The sequence below is a fragment of the Miniopterus natalensis genome, chromosome 1, assembly GCF_054644295.1.
Source record: "Miniopterus natalensis isolate mMinNat1 chromosome 1, mMinNat1.hap1, whole genome shotgun sequence".
In the NCBI taxonomy this organism is placed as follows: domain Eukaryota; kingdom Metazoa; phylum Chordata; class Mammalia; order Chiroptera; family Miniopteridae; genus Miniopterus; species Miniopterus natalensis.
Window position 1 is genome coordinate 144679553 of NC_142081.1, and position 21671 is coordinate 144701223.

A 21671-nucleotide genomic window follows, 5' to 3' on the forward strand; every position below is an offset into this window, starting at 1 on the left:
TCCCGTGAAAATAACCTCCAAGAGGAATCTGCAATTCTGGCTGCCTTATTGATAAGGTTTTGACCTGATAAGAATATTGTAAATGACCTCTCTGTATTCCTAAGTAGTCTTTTAATTATTCTGACAAATTAAAAGAGAATCATTAGCACTTTCCTTTTCTCCAACGTGCACAATGTGGGATTAACTGTTCCATAATAGTGGAATAATTAAAAGCCTATGCCTTTGCTGTAATTACTTTTTTAAAATCTGAGAATCTGAATCTATGTTTCATTTATATTAATAAACCCATGGATGATGACACAAGTGGAAGCATGACAGATAGGGAAAACAATTCTAGACCCAGGATAAGAATTCATCCCAGTGAGAATAATGAGGGGGACCCATATAATCAGTCATAGAGGGGCTGTCTGGTCCCCCTTAGGTATTGTACCATACTGGGGACCTAGGGGCGGGTGCTATCAGTCTGGGTGTTCAGCAATGGCACAGCCAGGAAAGCCTTGGTAGGGAACATCTGTGCTCTTGGGCCCACGCTCACCTCTATGGCCACTACATTTATAAAAACACCAAGCAAGCACATGGAGGGCTGCTGAACAACATCCCTAGGATAGATCACCTTGTTCACCTGATTACTGACAATCTCCTCCAAAATCAGACCTTTTGGTGAGATTCACACGGAACATAAATTTCCTCACACAGTGCCTGTTATGAAAGTTCCATCCCCATATCTTTTCTAGTCTTCCTTATTACCAATCTTACAACCTCATTCCTTCAAAGACCCTCATCATCTGGCCAAATCGTTAATTACTGCCTCTTAATCTATGTAGATCCATACTTCAGACCATGTCATTCTTGTCAAAGAGGACTCAAAGAGATTTAATACTTAAAGGTTCTGTACCCTGGGAAGATTTCCCAAGTCTACCCCTACCAGCTGCCAAAATATTATGTAGAGCGCTGTAAATCAAGCTGAAATTCTCTTCCTCCTCTCCAAACTTATCATAGGAAATCTCTCTGAGGGGTGGAAGTGCAATAGGAGTGTGAGTCAATTGCTGAAGCAATTTACTCTGCCCTCAGAATCTTTGGTCCAGTCCTACATCGATTACCTCCACTTGATAATGCTGTCCTCCTGAGCATGTCCAGTCTTATAATTCTGGGGATCATGGTGAGAAATTCAGGTAGCATGATCACCTAGTGTCTCATGCCCAGGCATTTTTTAAAAATATGTTTTTATTGACTTTAGAGAGAGAGGAAGGGAGAGGGGGAGAGAGAGAGAGAAACTGATCTGTTGCCTCCCTCCCATAAGCATGGGACCAAACCCGCAACCTGGGCATGTGCCATGACTGGGAATCGAACCAGCAACCCTTTGGTGCACGGGATGATACTCAACCAACTGAGCACACTACAACTATACCCAAAGAGCATCAATACCTGATTGTAATTTTAATCAAAACCAAGAATGAAGCAAGCATGACTTGCTCTAAAACTTTAGGTTTTCCATGATTCTTGTATTGGAGCTTGCAATAGACTCCATACAACATTCTGCCAAAGACCCTTAAAAACCATTCAGTCCATAAAAGGAAAGCATCAGAGTTGTTCTCATAGCAATCTAGACCAGCTGGACTTCTCTTGCTCTAGGTACTCTGCCTTAGCTCCAGAAGTTAAACCATGATTTGTCTAATCCCATTCCCATTTGGGGTTGACACATGACTCAATGCTGGTGAGTGAGACATTAAGGGACATCTGCTGGAGGAAGAGGGGGTGAGAGTGATTCCCCTCTTGATTAAAAAAAAAACAAAAAACAGTGGGGGAGGGTAAAAAGAACACCCTTTCCTTCCTGCTTCTGGATGTCATGTGAGGACATGGCAGACTGGAGCTACAGCTGCCATCTTGCAACCATGATGAGAAAGACAAGAGAGTGGCGGAGCAGCTGAACTAGAGCTCTGACATCAATGAGCAGCAGAATTCACCCTTCTCTTTCATTAAGCAGTCCGGAACTTTTAGAAGCAAACATCTACCCTCACAGGATTTGAATGAAATGCACTTTAATACTCTTCTATGGCAAAATCTTGTGGTTCCCAAGGCTCTGCCTTCAGTACTTTTCACTCCAGGAAATAAGAGTTGACTTTTTATTAACTGTTCCACCCCTGCATACCTAGAGATACTCTACTTAGAGTCAACTGAATTTTCACTGCTTTCAGCCTCAACCAGGTCAGATAGTTAATTCCAGATTGACCCATTTCCCTGGTGGTCTATTTTCTTTCAAAATTCCTACTACTGTTTTTGATAGATTTCATTGCAAGTCATAGAAATCAATTCTTACTCACTTAAAATAATAAAGAATGAATTAAAAGGATATTGGGTAGGTCTTAGAATTATCAAGAGGACTAGAAAATACTTTCAGAAATAAACAGCTTGATATTATGTCCAAACCTTGCAGCAGAACTGATCTGGTCACCATTTTCCTTGCCCTCAGGCCATAGACGCTGCAAACTGAACCACCAATACTACCCCTGGACACAGGACACCACCACTGGCTTGGCTGCCAGTGGTGCCACAGGAAATTAAATCCACAGTAAGGAAGGAAGGAGAGCTTTGCTTATTCTCCCTCCCATGTTCCGTTTCTCCCACCATTTGCAAGCTACTGCTTCATGCCCCCCTCCATTGTCCAGCCTAGAAGGGAAGGGATATTTAGAGGAAAAGACTACACACTACATGACCAGTATTATTGCAATCAGATAATGCTCTTTGGGTACAGCATCTTTGAAATACTGGATTCCTTCCTGATTGGGGAATTTCTGCGGGTTTCACAAAGAACCCTCTGCCTCATTAGGAATCTCCTACCTCCAATTTGTTTATAGGGACGATTCTATCCACAACAGGCCAGCTAAGCCTCTGCCTTCAGCCCTTGGCCTCCACCAGTTACCTTACCTCTCCAGGTGGGTCCCTTTGGTAAAGTTCCTTTTAAGACAACCTAAAACTGCTTCCCTTTGCAAGGTCCACATTTGGTCCATGGAAAACACATTTGTGCCCTTGTCTCCACTAAACCCTGCTCTACTTCATTCTGTTACCACACAGGCTGTTCTACATGCCTCTGGCCATAAATTTCTTTTCCTTATTTCAGATACCAGACCTTGAGTCCTCCAGGTTCCAGACAAAACATCTGAAGCTTTCTGAGTGGTTTTCTTTCTTGGCTTCATATGAGAAGGAGTACTTCCATCATCCTCACCAGGAGGTAGGTTGGGAGACCTTCCCTCCCAACCATTTACACCTTTCCCCAAGGGTTCTTTGCCCTTCCTTACAAATAGATGAGCTAATGAGGGCAGATGAAATTTTGTGTGTATTACCATGTCCTACATATAGGGTAGTCTAGTACTCAGCCTTAGAACGTGGGGCTAATTTTGGCACCCATATTGCTTGGCCCTGGAATTCTTAGCCAAAATTGAGACAATGTGAAAAGTCCCCTTTGAATTTCCTGTTACATTTAATCATGGAATTATACCTTGTACTCCTCCAGCCTGTCAGGTTCTCCAGAGGCTTTGGAGTCCCTGTAAGGAAAAGATATGCTCAGGTTACTTACAATAATGAATAACTCAGAATGTATTATTGCCTACAAAAAATACAAGGAAAATTTACTTCTTCAGGATCACAGAACCACCCTGAGGGAGTCTCTGACTCCCAATTCCGTGATCTGTGTTTACCTTGAAAAGTAGCAGGAAAAACTGCACAACACAATTGAGATCTGCAGCTGCAAACTAGATGGCCACCAGCTCTGTATGCCATGTGTATGAAAGAGAAAGGATTTGACAGGTAGCTTTGGAACCTCAGTATTGAACAGAATTGGTACCAACCACTTCTGTCTCCATCCTATTTGACCCATTAGGGGCTTTCTTCAGTTCAGACAGTTTTCTGTTACAATTCATGGGGGCTATAGCAAGGTCTGTCTTAACCTGTCTAATGAAGTATGTACCCAAGCAATGCCTACTAGAGCTGGGGGAGGGGCGCAGTTTCCCTCAAAATGTAGCAGACATTTATGGCTTCAGGGACTGATCCAAGTTCACTTCAAATAGCCTTATACTGCTTCACCGGTAGGAAGCAGTATAGTGCTATTATTGTATTACCTTACAATAATAACATATTCCTAATTCCTCCTTCCCATCCTTTGTAGCACTGCTGTCACTCATTTCACTTACATGTTCAGTACTTATTTTCCTTTCTTGTGAGCTCTAAAAAATATGCTTCAACTTTTTTGAAATCTGCTTGACTATGACAACTGTACTCTTACTTGCCTGTTACAAAGTCTAAAATGACGGTCCTTCTTACCTATTAAGTCCTTCAGTTCAAAATAAACTGAACTCTTTTCTTTTTTAAAAAAATGGTACATCTTATAATTGACAATATCTTTTTGTTTTAATATATCTTTATTGATTTCAGAGAGAGGAAGGGAGAGGGAGAGAGAGAGAGAAACATCAACGATGAGAGAGTCATTGATCAGCTGCCTCCTGCACGCCCCCGACTGGGGATCGAGCCCGCAACCCGGGCATGTGCCCTGACCGGGGTTGATCGCCTGGACCCTAGGTCGACACTGAGCCACGCCCTGCCAGGCTGAACTCTTTTCTTAAGAGTCAGAATTAAGTAAAAGTTAGCACTGTCACTCGTTTCCTCTCTTCTGCGGGCAGAAATGGAGCACAAGGTTGGTCAAGAAATTTACAGATTCTGCTTCCAAATGATACAAGAGCATTGAGGTTCTCCAACTCTCTCTCTTCCCCTCCTTCCCTTCTTTTGGCTCTCCCTAGAAGTCAACGGGAAAAATGTCCTCAGGTGAGGATTAACAACCACCACCAAAAAAAAAAAATCAATGGGAAAAGAATATCCTCAGGTCCTTAACAAAGAACAAACAGAACCGAAGAAAATGGCCAACACTTAAGGTATGTACTGAGGACACGGAGCCACGAAAAAGACTGAGAAGCAGAGAAAAGGGTGGTTTCTCTGCTAGAGCTGAAGTACAGCACCCCATCTTCAACCCTTACAACCGCTACTTTAAGATAAACAAGAGCAACAAAATTTATTAAGTAGAAGCAATGAGCTCCTCTCCTTTCCCCGCGCTGTGTAAAGGACTGCAGCCCACAAAATTCCACAGGACAGCTGACTGTAGAAAGTGAATGGACGCTTATCTTAGCTTCTGTCTCCCGCTTCGCTCGGTCCACCACCTGTGTCCCCCTGACCGAACCGCTCCCCCTTCGCCAAACAGAATGTAGTTTGTATGTTTTTCCTGCCTTTATATTCTCCCTACAAAAACTGTTGGGGCTGCGAGTTTGTTTAGGGCATGAGCCCATTCGCAGCTGCCGCCGCCAGCTAAATAAATGTCCAAGCGCTCAATTTGGTCTCTGTGTGAATTAGTCTCGAGTAACCTGGGTATAACAGAGCTATTTTAATAAAATTCAGCACCCACAACCACCAAAGTTCAACAGTCCACTGACAAACACTCCACTCTCCCTCTCTCTCAACTCTGCGCCCCACTCTTCAAACGCATCCAACGCAGCCTCACGCCTGAGACCTTTCACTCCCCACTTCTCCCCCAGGCCAACGCCTCTCCCCCCTTCTACTGGCCACCAAACCCCTCACCTTCCAGGAGCAGCTGGAATAGGAGCCTGGGAAGTTTCCCCAACGGGTCCCCCTTTGCGTCCCCTTTCCTCATTCTCACGCTGTTTCCCCCTCCACGGAATATCCTGAGGGGCTGTCTGTATCTTCCTCACCCTGCATCCTCACAGGAAAGAGCACGAAGACTACGCAGTCCGCCCAGTTTCTCACGTGCTTCCGAAGAAATTCCCGGTCCCTCACCTTCCCCATCTCTCCTGACACACGGTTTGCAGCCCGGCGTCAGGATGCCCACGGAGCCGAGCCATCCAGCCTCGTCCACGCCCCCTCCGACCTCGGCTCGAAACCACCATTACCGCTGGAGCGCGCCGCGCGCCTCGCCTCAGGCCCCGCCCACCGCTCCAAGCCTTCGCAAACCCCGCCTCCACGCCCTGCGCGCGGCGCCCGAGGAGGCGGGACCGCGCCGAGCGCAAGCTCCACCCACGCCGCACCGCGCCACGCCCCCTGCGTAGGACTCACGCCCCGCCCACGTCCCCGAGGGTGCCGCACGCCCCGCGCGCCCGCCCAACGCTGACCCGAACCGGAGGGCATGGCGAGCCAGGTATCGCGGGGCCCTGTGGCGGGCCCGGGTCCGAGGATGCGAGGAAGGGCAAGCGTAGGGTGGAAACTGGCCGCTGGGTGCCCGAGCTGGACCCGGGCCTCGGGGCAGCGGTTCAGCGGGAAGAAAGCTTTGTTTCGTCTCCTCGGGAGGGTTTTGCTGCTTCTGGGCCGCTGGAGCGCGGTGGGGAGAAGTGGACGGGAGGGGGGCCAGGGGGCCCGGTGCGTATTCCGGTGGGAATGGCTCAGGGAGAGTCAGGCTTTGCCTACTCAAAAATAAGCACAACAGGTTCTTTTGTTCAAGGTTATTTCACTAATAAAGTTGATGAGATGCGGTAGGAACTTAGCTGTTGTTTATGTTAATTAGCATATGGTAAAATTGGTTTCCTTATACCTCATTTTGCGTAAAGTCACAGAACCTATCCAGGGCTTACTGTGACTTGCCCAGGGTCATACTTGCAGGTGGAAAATTATAATTCCTGTTATAGTTCAAATGTCCAAGTAGGGAAATTGCTTGTGATTTAGAGTGGGGCTTTGTTTTGGTTAGAATTGTCATTGGAAGTAGGAGTTTAAACTCCATTCAAACATTCTTTAAAAGTGGAGGGGAAGACAGCATATTATGGATTAATTCTTTATCCTTGTTGCTTCAGATCTGTAGTGTACAACATGACTTCCTTGTTAATATTCTGAATTTGAACTTTGAGGTTTACGGTACATTGAGGTGAGAAAGGATTCCAGTGCAGTGTCTGAATTTTTTGTACCATCAGATTTAATATCTACATTTTAATTTTAAAAGCAAAATTTCTGGCCTCACCAATTTACACAAGCCACTCATCTCTCTATATAGTTAAACTCTCCTTTCCCTCCACTCTTTAGTTTACTGCTGCTAATAGCTGCTAACTTATTTTTGCAAAGCTACCCTGTGCCAAACACTGTATTAGGGGCTTCATATTCATTCTCATTCACTTGTCACAATCACCCTCTGTGTGGGTGTTTTATCCCCATTTGTAACTCTTCCTCCTTCAGTATCCTAGGTAAAAGTGGTGCTTTCTCAAACTCACCACCAAAGTTACACTCTCTCCACTTTTTGCCTCTCCCTTTAAATCACACTTTTTGTAATTATTGACTTTCCAGTCTGTCTCTTGTAAACCCAGTGGTTTTCAACCTTTATTCTGTCAATTTGTTTCATAACCATTATGTAAATTGACCAAAATCTTCCTCATTACACTTGATTCTCTGATAATGGAGGAGTGTACTGACTAGAATCTCTAAGGCAACATTATACTATAGAACTATAATACAATTCACATATGTAATTTTAACTTTTCTATTAGCCATATTAAAAATGGCATTAAAATTGGGTTAAAATTTAATCCAGTATATTCAAAATACAGTGGTACCTCAATTTTCTAATGTCTCTGTTGACGAACATTTCGGTTTACAAACGCCATAAACCCGGAAGGAAATGCTTTGGTTTTCGAACATGCCTGGGAAGTTGAACGTGCCCCACGGCTCCCGCTGAGGGCAAGGTCCTGAGACCCAGCTGTCGGCTCTGGATCCCTCAGTTTTTGAACATTTCAGAACTCAAGTGGTCTTCCGGAATGGATTACATTAGAAAACCCAGGTACCACTATATTATCTCAACGTGTAATCAATATTTTATTATTATTTTTATTTTATTATTTTATTTATTTTATTTTATTAATCCTCACCCGAGGATATTTTTCCATTGCTTTTCAGAGAGAGTGGAAGGGAGCAAGAGAGAAAGAAACACTGATGTGAGAGAGAAGCACATCTGTTGGTTGCCTCCCCCACACGCCCTTACCAGGGCTGGGGATGGAGCCTGCAACCAAGGTACGTGCCCTTGGCTGGAATCAAACCTGGGACTCTTCAGTCCTTGGGCCAATGCTCTAACCACTGAGCCAAACCAGCCAAGGCTGTAATCAATATTTTTAAAATAGTATTGAAATATTCTTACCTTTTTGTGTACTAGTCTTCAAAATCTTATAGCTTAACTCAGTTCAGACTAGCCACAGGTGGCAAATGGATACTGTATTGGATGGCACAGTTAAAAAGGATAGGTATAGTTTTTTGTGTTGTTTTTTTTTTTTAATCCTCACCCGAAGATATGTTTTTCATTTATTTTAGAGGGAGGGGAAGGGAGAGAGAGAAACATCAATTGGTTGCCTCCCTAGGTGTCCAAACCGGGATCAAACCTGCAACCTAGGTATGTGCCCTGATGGAGATGTGCTCTGCAACCTAGGTATGTGCCCTTTTGGTATACAGGACGATGCTCCAACCAACTGAGCCATACCAGCCAGGGCTATAGATATAGTTTTTTAAAGTTGCCTCATTCTGATGTTCCTTACACTCCTTCCCATCCTACAGTTTTATACCAATGTTACTAGTACCAACCTGAGCAAAAGAATTTCCTAGGGTACGTATTAAGCATTCAGATTCCTTGGGCCCTATGTCAGACCTACTGAGTCAGATTCTCTTAGACCTGTATTCTTTTTTTTTTTTTTTTTTTTTTTTAGCTACGTCTTTTATTGATTGCAGAGAGAGGAAGGGAGAGGAACAGAGAGAGAAACATCAATGATAAGAGAGTCATTGATCGGCTGCCTCCTGCATGCCCCCTACGGGGGATCGATACTGCAACGTGAGCATGTGCCCTGACCAGGAATTGAACCTCGATCTCTTGGATCATAGGTTGATGTTCAACCACTGAGCCACACCAGCTGGTCCTAGACCTGTATTCTTAAGCTGCTCCTGTAGAGGGTCATTAAATATTCGATGGATAAAACTTCTCAACCAGAAGAGGCTTTTATATCTGACCATGTGGTCATCTAAATTAAATATTTTTATGAATATTATTTGTATGAAATCTAAAAACAGGCAAAACAATTCTCCATATCACTTAGAGGTACATGTTTCTTTGTGAATCTGTGATATACTTTCTAAGGTTAGTATTCATCAGTATTTAAATTAACTAATAAGCAGTTTATTATTTGTTCAGGTGAATAAACAACTTTTTTCCCCCCATTTCAGGTGATCAAGTGTAAGGCTGCGGTTGCCTGGGAGGCTGGAAAGCCTCTTTCCATAGAAGAGGTAGAGGTGGCACCCCCAAAGGCTCATGAAGTTCGAATTAAGGTAATGTTACATCCAAGGCAATGGAAAAAGATTTACAATTAGGTCTCTGGATAGATTACTATTCTGAGTTCTGCAGAGCATAAATCCCAAAAGAGAGTGTCAAGAGCAAGGTATTGGAAGTCATCCAACCATAGAATCACAACCTCCTCTTATTTCATCTCTCTCACCTTTGCAGCACTCCTCTCCATCTTTTAGCTTTGATGTTGGGCTGAGCAGCCTTCCCCAGGGATCACTGGATTGCTGTAGTTTATTTGTGTAGCCTAGGTTTAAGGATGTTCCCCTTTCTGCTGACCCCATAACTTAAAATGTATGGTGACACATTAGAAAAAAGAAAATGAAATGGTACTTCAGTTTTGTTAGGTGAGACTTCCAGTAAAGTTTAGGAAGAGGCTCCTGATCAACTGGAGTAACAACCAAGTGAAGTCAGCTTGAATAGAGAGCTTTAAATATTGACCCTTGCAGACAGGGCCCGAGTTCAGGGGATGCATTCATTATTTCACTGTTTTTTAACCTCTGCTATGGCAGAGAAATACAGTTTTCCCAGGAGAGAGGCAGATTGCACAAGGCAACCAGCTGGATGTTTTTAGCATTCTCTGTATTTGTTTTGATGTAAAATTAATCATTTAAAGTAGTGACCTTTGCCCTGGCCAGTGTGGCCTAGTTGATTGGGCATCATCCCAAGTACCAGGAGGTCACTGGTTCAATTCCCAGTCAGGGCGCATGCCCAGGTTTCAGGCTCAATCCCAGGTAATGGGTATGCAGAAAGCAGCTGATCAATGTTACACTCTCATATCAATATTTCTCTCTCTCGCCCCTCCCTTCCTCTCTCTCTAAAAATCAATAAAAATATTTTTAAAAATAAAGTAGTGACCTTTAAATAAAACTAACATTCTAGAAAAATCAGTTCATTTTGCTGTTAATGGGAGTAACCATCCCCAGTCCCACCTCCAAACAGACAGCACATAAATACGTACTGGCTTGTGCTCCCAGGGATCACACATATCAGGTCAAGAAGCGCAGGGCCAAGTAACTTTTCAAGGTCCTTTTCAACCCAGACCCAGGAATCTGAAATATTTTAATAGTTAAGTTCAGAAATTAACCTAATTGTGATTTTGCCACTGAAAAAGAAAATGTTTGTCATGAATGTACTGTTTGGGGCACACTGAGTTCAGCTGTCTTCCCTGGCAAACTGCTAACAAATAGCAAAGAATGTTATATTGTAAGTGAGTATGTAGGTGAGAAGCAGAGATGCATAAATCCACTCCAAGATTTTTTCTTTCTGTGCTTTTTTGGTGGTTTGGAAAGATAACAGATACTTGAAAGTGAGAGAGAGAGAGGGATAAAGGGCTTATTTAAATTTCTGTGTGCTGCTAAAAGCTCTGAGTTTTGTCGCAGACCAAGCAGGCTGGCATATTTCAGAAATAGTCCAAACCTTTTTAGAAATCACATTTCCCAACAGTCATGCGGAGGCCAGCAGTGAGATGGCTTAGCACCCAGGTGCTGTTCCTTTTCACACCTGAAGACACAGGTGCTCATATAGTCACCTTATTCACACTTTGTCTTGCTAATATGCACTGAAAAGGAGAATAGATGTACCATCTTTCATTGCATATAAATACACTAGTTCTTTTGTTATGTACTAATAAAAAAAATGGGCTGCCAATTCTGATTCTTAAAGTGTCATCTATTTATAAGCACATACTGATTTTAGAGAGGTTAAAGTTTGAAAGAAATGTATCTTAGAATCAGTGAAATATGGTATTAAAGTAAAAGGGCCTTTCCTTTGACCAGTGCCTCACTCTGAATTACATGCGCACACAATGAAAAGCTCTTCACCTTAATATCCTGATAGATTATTGCTACTGCCGTGTGCCACACTGACGCCTATACCCTGAGTGGGGCTGATCCTGAAGGAAGTTTTCCAGTGATCTTGGGACACGAAGGTGCCGGAATTGTGGAAAGTGTTGGTGAAGGAGTTACTAGGCTAAAAGCAGGTAAGAGGGTATTTGAACCACTTATTTTATAATTTTGCCTTATTTCTATACGGAAATAACATTTCTGATAAACTACACATTATTTATGAACCCAAGAAAGCTGTGAAGATTGATTTTATTCTTCACCCAGGAAGCAGATACAGGGTGAGCAAAAGTAGGTTTTACAGTTGTTCATATGGAAAATAAAACAAAAATTTATAAATGACAAGACAAGAATAAACTTTATGTTTCTCATACTCACAACTGTAAACCTACCTTTGCCCACTCCATGTTTGATGGTTTTTTCCTCTGATTTTGCAGACTGCTGTTCATCTGAAACTGTTCAAAACATTGCCCAAAGCCAATTTTGCCCAATTAAGCAAGAAGTTTTAAAGATGCATCAGTGAGTCAGTATTTTGAGGCGCATGACTCCTTTTTCTCCAGTTACTGTTTTTAAAAGTTTCCTTTAATAAAAACTTTGAAAACTTGTACTTTTTGCAGAGTTGAGGCAGTGTCTGAACGTTATGTAGGTAAAGTTCTAAGCCTTGAAGTTGTTAACTTTCCAAAGTCAAATGCGCTGACAGGAATGGGAGTTTGCAGGGGCTGATACGTTCATTAGAAACAGATGCTACCTATCCAAGATAATGACTGCGCTTGTTTTCCAGGTGACACTGTCATCCCACTTTACATCCCCCAGTGTGGAGAATGCAAATTTTGTCTAAATCCTAAAACAAACCTTTGCCAGAAGATAAGGTTAGTATCATTTTATTCTTAAAACAGGAGGTCATCTTAATAATTACAATAATAAGTATGTGGCAATTTATACAGAGCTACATTAATTACTCCATTCCACCTTTATAGCAAGCTTACCATCATCATTAATACCCCAATTTTCATACACGAGAAAGTTAAGACCCAGAAATTAAGTGGTTTGCCCAGTATCATCAGCTATTAAGGGCAAAAAGGAAATTTCCTGAACTCATTCTCTTTCCGTAGCACTAGGCTAAATTTGCCAACATGTGTAACAAGGAGGGAGATGTTTATGAAATTCAATGAAATCATTTTTATGTCCATTTCATTGTCCATGAAATCAAAGTAAGAGAGAACATAACTCCTTAACACAGAAAAGGTAGTTACTTTATCCTAAGGTAACAGCTCTTAAAGAGCTACTTCTTTGAGGCAGTTTACGGTCCTCTTATATTTGTTTGATTTCTTTTTTATTGAGGTAGAAAAGACATAAAGTACTTAAAGCATACAAATCTTATGTGTATAGCTCAATGAATTTTTATGTATATACATACCCAATGGTTATAACCATAACCCAGTTCAAGGTTAGAGAACCCTTCCAACACCCTGCAAAGTCCTTCATGTCCCTTCCAAGTCAACACCTGCCTCCCTCAAAGGTAACCACTATTCTTATTTCTTTCACTGTAGAACTTCATATAAATAGAGTTACATATTATGTGTCTTTTGTCTGGTTTCTTTCATTCACAATGTCTGGGAGACATATCCAAGTTGCTCTGTCATTCCAAGTACCACTACTGTACTGTCTCTTTGGTATTTTCCTAGGATTGGAATGCTGAGTCATAGGATACACTCCCACGAGCAGCAGTACATTGGAGATCCGTTTGTTCTTGCATTTGTTTTCTAATGCCACTGACAAAATTGGTTTATATTTTTAGAAAACAAGACTCCATTTGTTTTATAACATACATTCAATTACTTTTGGCAAAGCTAAAACAAAACAAAACAAAAAATTGTTTTTCAAAGGGAATTTCAAACAGCCTGAAAATTTTTGTAACGCGTCAAGTATAGATAGTAGTGGGCTTTCTGTGGCTATCTGATACCTTTTCGAGGGACAAGTCCTTTCAGAGCTTAAAATGTATCCTATATCACCTTTGTCTGACTCCTCTGGGAAGACGTGGTTACTCATTAAGGAGGGCTAAATAAGCAAGTTGTTCTCATAAAGATAGAACAGTCGTTTATGGTGGAGCTTTGTCACCTGTTTGCTCTTTGCTTCTCATCATATTTTTGTTTTTCTCTTCAATCCAGAGGCAATCCATTCTCTTCATATATTTGTTTATTCATATGTATTCCAAAGAATTTATCTAAAAGTATAATCATATTGTTACTGGATGAGGTCTGGGCCCAGAGCAGGTCTGCCTCTGGCTGGCCCAGTAGTGTGTGGGTTTTTTACTTCGTGCAGGAAAGATTTCACAACACAAGTGCAGGTGACTTTGAGAGTATGTTTATTAAAGCTGGGGACAGTGAAAGGAAAGAAGGGCTTAGAGTAGAAGAAGTAACAGGAGACAGCCTACTCGGAGCTGCTTTGACTCGCTGAGAAATAGAAGTCACAGTGAAAGAGCCAAGGTAGGGCTGCTGTTAGCTCACTGAAAAGTCAGAGACAAAGGAGGCTTTGGAGACAGGTTCAGGAGGTAAGCCCAGGACAAGCTGCCACTGCCTGCTGCTCCCTTGGTTGTAAGTCTAGTGGAGCCCTTAAAGTTTACGAGAAAGAGAGCAGAGATACAAGGCGTGGGTGTGCTCTAGCGAGAGCATGTAGTGGGCCCTTTAACTTGAGACTTTTTATCTCCTTTGGCCAGTGGGAATCCTAGGGGAGGTCTTAGGGGATGTTCTTAACAGAACATTCATAGGCTTTCCAGGTGTGTCCTTAGATATGTTGATTCATCAAAATGTACCTGTAGAGGGGTCAGGGTTATCTTCCGGTTTCATTTTCAAAGAACGTCATCGAACAGGGAGTGGGACCGAGGCCAGTCTGCCAGAGGATGGTCTGGAATGTGTAAACCATTTGTTCCTAAGTGCCCTTGGTTAGGGAAGATAAAACCTTGTGATTCATTTGCTGGCTGTAAATTGCTCAAATTGTTTGACCTTGTTTAATTATTTTGTCTCAGTTTCCCTTATTCCACTTGTCAAGGAATTTCCGTACTTCTTACTATCCTGCCTCAAAATTATTGTGTTTATTTTTTATTGAAAATAACAAATATTTATTAAGCACTCTGTGCCAGGCACAGTACTAATGCTTTACATAACATTTCATTTTTTTTTAGCAATCTTTGAGAAAGATACAATTGTTCTGTATTTTCTAGTGAGGAAACTAAGGCACAAAGGTTAATTAACTTCCCCAACATCACACAGGATTTGAACCCAAGTGTTTCTGACTTTAGGGCTCATCCTCCTAAATAAGACATTATATCACCTATATGTATTTAGAATATAAAATAATTTTTGTTACCATATATCATATTGGTTGCCTTTGTGAGTTTGTTCTCCCGCCCCCATCCCCTTTGCTGTAACCAGCTACATAGGCAAAAAGTAAGGGAAGAGAGAAAGTAACTTGAATCCTTGAAGATTTCTGAAATATCTAAATTAGCCAGTTTGGCCATCTGTTTTCCTCAGCTGAATGGATCATTGCATGTGGTCTCTGCTTGTGTAGATGCTGGACTTGGCTCTATGCTTTATGAAGTTACATTTGCTCACAGAGTTTTATGATGGAATTTTAAAATAATTTCATTTGATCCATAAGTTGTATCTGTTAAAAATTATTTCAATACTCTGGCAGTAAGATCCAGAAGGATATGGAACCTTGGAAAAGATATTTGAGGTCATAAATCTCTTATAAGTTTCCCTAATAAGACATTGCTGAAAGATGCTAAATTATTAATACATACATTAGAAATTGGACTTATAGTCTTAGCAGACTTTTATAACTATTAGTCATAATTTTTTAAACTAAATTCTTTTTCTTATGGGTTTTAGGAAACCTAATTCTACCCTTCCTTTTCCCCTTTTTGTTTTCTTTAGAGTCACTCAAGGGAAAGGATTAATGCCAGATGGTACCAGCAGATTTACTTGCAAAGGAAAGACAATTTTACATTACATGGGAACCAGCACGTTCTCTGAATACACAGTTGTGGCTGACATTTCTGTTGCTAAAATTGATCCTTTAGCACCTTTGGATAAAGTCTGCCTCCTGGGTTGTGGCATTTCAACTGGTTATGGTGCTGTTGTGAACACTGCCAAGGTAAGTGTTGGTATGGCTTTTAGCTTCCACCTTCTAATTTGATACGACAAAGCATTGCTGGAATAATGAAAATGGCCCCATCTATAAGAAACCTAGTGATTTTCTTGACTCTTGTGGAAGCAGTACCTCATAGACTGTCTTACTATTAGGTGGAGCCTGGCTCTACTTGTGCCGTCTTTGGCTTAGGAGGAGTTGGATTGGCGGTTATCATGGGCTGTAAGGTGTCTGGTGCATCCCGGATCATTGGTGTGGATATCAATAAAGATAAATTCCCAAGGGCCAAGGAGTTTGGAGCCTCTGAGTGTATCAACCCCCAGGACTTCAGTAAACCCATCCAGGAAGTGCTTATTGAGGTGACTGATGGAGGAGTGGACTATTCCTTTGAGTGTATTGGTAACGTGAAGGTCATGGTAAGTATGCTTGACTTCAGTCCTTGCTGTGTGTGTAACTGCTTTTTTAATGCATTTTTCTTAATTAGGATTTAAAATTGTTTTGTTTTTGGAAAGGGAAATTCTCTTGATAAGAATTATTCTGATAGAAGGAAGGAAAAATAATGATTTGAACTACAAATGGGAAATGACACGAGTGACTCGGGGAAGGATGAAGAAAAATGTTTCTTTGCCTGATTTCATTGTATGCTGAATCTTAGAGTATGTTTGTTTAAATAAAAAGGCAGAATGGCACAGTTGTAGAGAGCATGAGCTTTGAAATTAGATAAACATCCACGTACTAAATCAGTGACCGTGAGCAAGGAGGTAATTTCTCTAAACCTCAGTTTCCTCATGTGTAAAATACAGACAGACAGTAGCAGCACCTACTTGACACAAAGTAGGCATTCAGCAAAAGTGTTAGTATTACTTCTCTGCCTGCTTCTTTTATTATAAAAGTCTTTAGAATTTTGAGCTAGTATTTACTTTTAAAAATGGACAGCAAGTAAAAGCTCTAAATTCTTGCCGTTTGTGTTACTATTTAGCCAAGTTAGTAAATTTGTTTAAAGACCTGTTAAAATAAAATTGTTCAATAAAATTAAATTTACTAAGCATTCCATTTTATCATTTTGCTGCCATATTTTTAGAAAGCTTTCTGAAACCACCTTCTCCCTCCCCGAGTTTCTGGGGAAGCAGATATTCTCAGCAAAATGCTCTGACTGCTATGATTTGGTCATATTTCTGCCCACAGAGAGCTGCGCTGGAGGCCTGCCACAAAGGCTGGGGCGTCAGCGTGGTGGTTGGAGTAGCTGCTGCAGGTGAAGAAATCGCCACTAGGCCCTTCCAGCTGGTAACAGGCCGCACGTGGAAAGGTACCGCCTTCGGAGGTAATTGTTGGGTACATTTTCCCTCTCATTTCCATTGGCAGACTTTTAATTCCAGTCCAGTTTTCTTGTTTTAACAATAATGTTCATGGGCTGCCTTCTCATCTTGAATTGTTGCATACCAAGTTATTTTAATAGAAGGGTTTCTCACTCAATCAGTATTTCCTCCTGAAGCTCAAGGCCACATTTTACACACAAAAAAAAGAAAATATTCCATTAATGAGGCCATAGTTAGGGGTAGGGCAGGCATGAGAAATTGGTTGTAAGGTAAGCAAACAACATTGCCATCCATAGTGTCACTTGTGGAGTTAAAAGGGTTATATGCATTTTTTACTCATTTTTCCAGAGAGTGTAGTGATCACTGGGTGCAGTCAAACCTCTGTCTGAAGAGGGCTGATTTCAGCAGTAACCAATACTGAATCTCAATTTGAAAATGTTAAATTAGAATCTTATAACAAAACTGAAAAGCTGCCAGCCTGATTATTTTTCCCTTATATGATCCTAAAAAGTACATGGTTGTTAGGGGTTGCCTACGTTTTGATAGGTTTTTTAAAAAATATATTCTCACTATCCTCTTACGAAAAAGATCACATAGCATGAGTTTTGAATGACTTGTGTTTAACAAGTATCTGTTAACATCCCCTACCTGATAATTATGCCAGCTTTTTTGAAAGTCAGAAAAAGAAATTACAAAAGTATGCTAAACGAGGAGTTTGGCCAGTTTTCCTTCTTTATGCTACCGATACTGCTTAGAGAAATGTCAAGCTGACTGAACCCTCCTTTCCAAAGCCCTGGATATATGCCAAACCTCAGTATCTTAGAACAGACTTTTAAAGCCACGCGTGCAATGCAGAGGCATCATCTCAGGACCCACAGTTGGATTTGAAAGGGCTTCTAAGCCCACGTGACTGAGCCAGGGTGGCTGGTAGGAACCTCTGACTGAAGCCGCATCCTAGCACAGTGCCGTTTGGGAAATTAGCTTGAGCATTGGATTCCCATGGGTATTGCTAAACTGTATAAATAGAAGTTGTCTAGAATTTAAGTCTCAGTTAACGGGAGTTTTAAAGGAGAAAGAAAAAGCCCTCCATTTGTAGAGGGAAAAATAATTGATAGAGGATTTAATGAGGGAGATTTGGAAAAAGCTCAAAAGAGGTTTGAAATATGGTCCAAAGCATCTCAGCTTTCACAAGTAGGAGGGGTGTTTTGTTGACTTACTGCTTCTTTCAATAACAAGTGAAAAATTGAAGCGTCTGATTTCCTACTTTGTTTTCAATTTCAGTTTTGTATTCAGGTGCTATCCCTACTCGTTATTGATTTAAAAACCAAAGAAATTAGCCACGTATCACGTTATTGATTTAAAAACCAAAGAAATTAGCCACGTATCACGTCAATGTTTTTCTTCCTTGAATTTCATTACTATAGGAATCTCTGCTGTTGTGGACCTAATAAATAAGCTTGTTCTAAGACTTAAGAGTTCTGTCCTGGGTAGTCTAAGTCTCAATTGAGACTTAATGAGATTTTAGTTAATCAATACAGAAAAAGGAAAATACTAAAAAGTCAATTACTTTTTTCTTAACTAATGATGTGCACTGAATTCTCTCTTATTCTGATTTTGAACGTTTTTTATTCCTCTGTAATGAAAACATTTATTTTCTTAAACACCTTTGTTTAACCCACAAGGTAATTAGCATACTGTAGGGATTTGTGGAAAAAAATTAATGAAGAGATGTATGATTTCTTTTAGGATGGAAGAGTGTAGAAAGCGTCCCAAAGTTGGTGTCTGAATATATGTCCAAAAAGATAAAAGTTGATGAATTTGTGACTCACAATCTGTCTTTCAAGGAAATTAACAAAGCCTTTGAACTGCTGCATGCAGGGAAGAGGTAAGCTGTCTCTTTGGTTATGTATTATGGGATGGAGGAGTGATGTGTGGTTTATAGAGGAAGAAGGCTTAAAAAAATACAATTTTAATGTTCTTAAAAGAAAAGATACCATTCAAAACCTACACTTATTGTTTCTTTCTCTTGCAGCATCCGAACTGTTGTAAAGTTTTAAATTCAAAAGAAGAAAATATGTCCATCCTTATAACTGAGTCATGTGATCTGATTGGAGCAGCCAGACAGGCAAGGAGAAGCTCTTCCAAGTTCACAGCCTCTTAGATGTCTGTTTAGTAACCTACTCTAGGGAATAATGTTTTCTGTATCTCCAATCAGGGTTAAGGCTAATACAGTCATTAATCTCTTCTCTGGACTCCTTTACATGAATAATTGCTGGCTTATTAAGGAATTTTTTAACATAATAAAAGTAATTTCTGCATAAGTGTTTATCTCTGTTTTATGCTGAATTTATTCTCACAGTTCTTTCCCTGTTATCTTCATTCTTTAAAGGAAAGACGAAGGAAGCAGGGCAATAGTGGATTTTGAACCTTGTCTGCTGCTCTCTCAGTAACTTTGGTTTAAGGATCTCAGGACCATTTACTAAAGAACAGATTTCCTTAGCCATCAGTGGCAAAGTTCATCAGAACCCAAGTCGGCTCCTGTGAGATTATCTTCTTGAGGGCAGGTGCTGTGCCTCGTTCACACTTGCATCCCCCAGTTCCTAGTATGGTATGTAGCCCACAGTGCACTACAATCCACCGTTGAAACTACCTTCTGTACTTAAGTAGGTGTAAGTGTGCTGTTAGCTCTATGATCTATTTCAAGATTATAAAAATTATATAGTTATTTATGTACTGAATATCCAAGTTCCCAGCATTTACTTTTATCAGATCTTAACATTTTACCACTTACAGACCACATTGCCTTTCCAGAGGCGGTCATCCAGAATTCAGTGTTTCTCACTCTCATGCCTGTTGTTACGCTTTTACTACACAGGCATACAGTAAGTACTTGCTTAATGTCTGTAGGCTCTTGGAAACTGCAACTTTAAGAGAAAGGACACATCACGAAACCAATTTTCCCATAGGCTAACTGATATAAACAACAGTTAAGTTCCTACGGCATATTTCTGGTCACAAAAGCATCACCAAAATTCTAAGACTCAAAACACTTTTATGATTAAACATTGAAATAAATGTGAGCTTTACATACATTTAAGAAAGATTCTTAAAAACAAATCAGATAATGATTTTCTAACCCACTTATTCCAGCTCAGGGTCATGGGTAGCTGGAGCATCTCTGCAGCTCAGGGCACAAGGAGGGACCCGCACCCTGGACAGGAAGCCCTCCCATTGCAGGGAGCACTCACACACACATGCATTCAGACTGAGACAATGTAGACACTATTCACCTCACCACATCTTTGGAATGTGGAAGGAAAACAGTCCCCAGAGAAAACCCACACGTACATGGGGAGAATGTGCCAACTCCACACACACAGTGGCCCCAGCTGGGAATAAAATTTATTTTCTCATCATTACAACGAAATGAAGAAAACAAAGTTATTCATGGACCAGCTATACTTCATTTTATTGTGCTCAGATAATTGGGTTGAGTCGGATTTAAGTTTTTATTGATTTCAGGGAGAGGAAGGGGGAGAGAGAGAAAGAAACATCAGTGATGAGAAAGAATCGATCGGCTGCCTTCTGCATGCCCCCCACTGGGGATCAAGCCCAAAACCTGGGCATGTGCCCTGAACAGGGATTGAACCTCAACCTCTTGGACCATATGTTGATGCTCAACTGCTGAGCCATGCCAGCCAGGCGAGTTTTTGTTTTTGTTTTTGTTTTTTAGTAAATTGAAAGCTTATGGCAACCCTGTGTCTAGCAAGTCTTACCAGTTCCGTTTTCCAACAGCATTTTCTTACATCCTATCACATTTTGGAAATTCTCCCAATATTTCAGATAGTGATTCCTCTAATGGATCTGGGCAAAGTAAGTTGAAAGTTGAAAACCTAGAAAGTATTCACCATTCTAGGTGCCATTAAGAACATTCATGACTCATGTGAAGAGGTTAACATATCAACATAAACAGGAGTTTGGAAGAAGTTGGTTCCAAACCTCATGCATGACTTTGAGGGGTTCAAGGCATCAGGGGAGGAAGTAACTGCAGGTGTGGAAATAGCATGAGAACTAGAATTAGGAGAGCCTGAAGATGTGACAATTTTTGCCGTCTCATGATAAAACTAACAGACGAGTTGAGCAAAGAAAGTGGTCTTGAGGTAGAATCTACTGGGGAAGATGCTATGAAGATTGTTGAAATGTCCACAAAGGATTTAGAACATTACCCAAACCTAGCTGATAAAGCAGCAGCAGGGTTTGAGAAGATTGGCTCCAATTTTGAAGTTCTGTGGGTAAAATGCTATCAAACATCATCAAGTTAAACAGAAACTGTTCATGAAAGAAAGAGTCCATTGATGTGGCAAACTTCATAGTCATCTTATTTTAAGGAATTGCCACCGCCACCCCAACCTTCAGCAACCATCACCCTGATCAGTCAGTGGTCATCAATGAGGTAAGACCCTCCACCAGCAAAATGATTACAATTCATTGAAAGCTCAGATGATGGTTAGCATTTTTAAGCAATATTTTTAATTAAAATATGTACATTGTTTTTTCCAACATAATACTATTGCACTTAGTAGATCATAGTATAATGTAAACATAACTCTTATTTGCACTTGGAAACCAAAAGCTTTGTGTAACTAACTTTACTGCCTTGGTCTAGAACTGAACCTACAATACCTCAGAGGTATACCTGGACATATCCATAAACCCTCTAGTCTTCAGTATTGTTGTACATGTTTTAAACCTGATACTGTCTCATTCTGCAGCTTTCACTTTTCATTCATTGTATGCTTAATCTGTTATTTTATACTTAATCTGTGTTGTATGTGAACCTCTCATTCACTAATTTTAATACTGTGCAGGAATATTCAATTATATGAGCTACCATAATTTATCTGTTCTCCAGCTAATGGCTTAAAGTTCTTTCCAAAGCTGTTTCTGTATTGCTAACAACACTGGTGGAACATTCTTGTACGTTATGCTCAATGTGTCAGTTACTTAGGA

General features: G+C 40.9%; 1 protein-coding gene across 1 annotated transcript; it reads left to right on the forward strand.

Moving 5' to 3' along the window:
* The first annotated feature begins 6166 nt into the window (after positions 1-6166).
* LOC107535684 (alcohol dehydrogenase class-3) lies at positions 6167-18982 on the forward strand. Its single transcript, XM_087826476.1, has 9 exons — positions 6167-6193; positions 9238-9339; positions 11192-11333; positions 11978-12065; positions 15132-15351; positions 15501-15761; positions 16531-16666; positions 18408-18546; positions 18694-18982. Exons 1-9 carry the CDS (start codon positions 6182-6184, stop codon positions 18716-18718), a joined length of 1125 nt encoding a protein of 374 aa, XP_087682602.1. The 5' UTR covers positions 6167-6181; the 3' UTR covers positions 18719-18982.
* The last annotated feature ends 2689 nt before the right edge of the window (positions 18983-21671 follow it).

Excerpts from the sequence above, each read along its gene's own strand:
- LOC107535684 (XM_087826476.1), top strand. Across the intron at positions 9,340-11,191 it reads CTCATGAAGTTCGAATTAAG|ATTATTGCTACTGCCGTGTG; the intron begins GTAATGTTACAT and ends ATATCCTGATAG. Across the intron at positions 12,066-15,131 it reads AACCTTTGCCAGAAGATAAG|AGTCACTCAAGGGAAAGGAT; the intron begins GTTAGTATCATT and ends TGTTTTCTTTAG.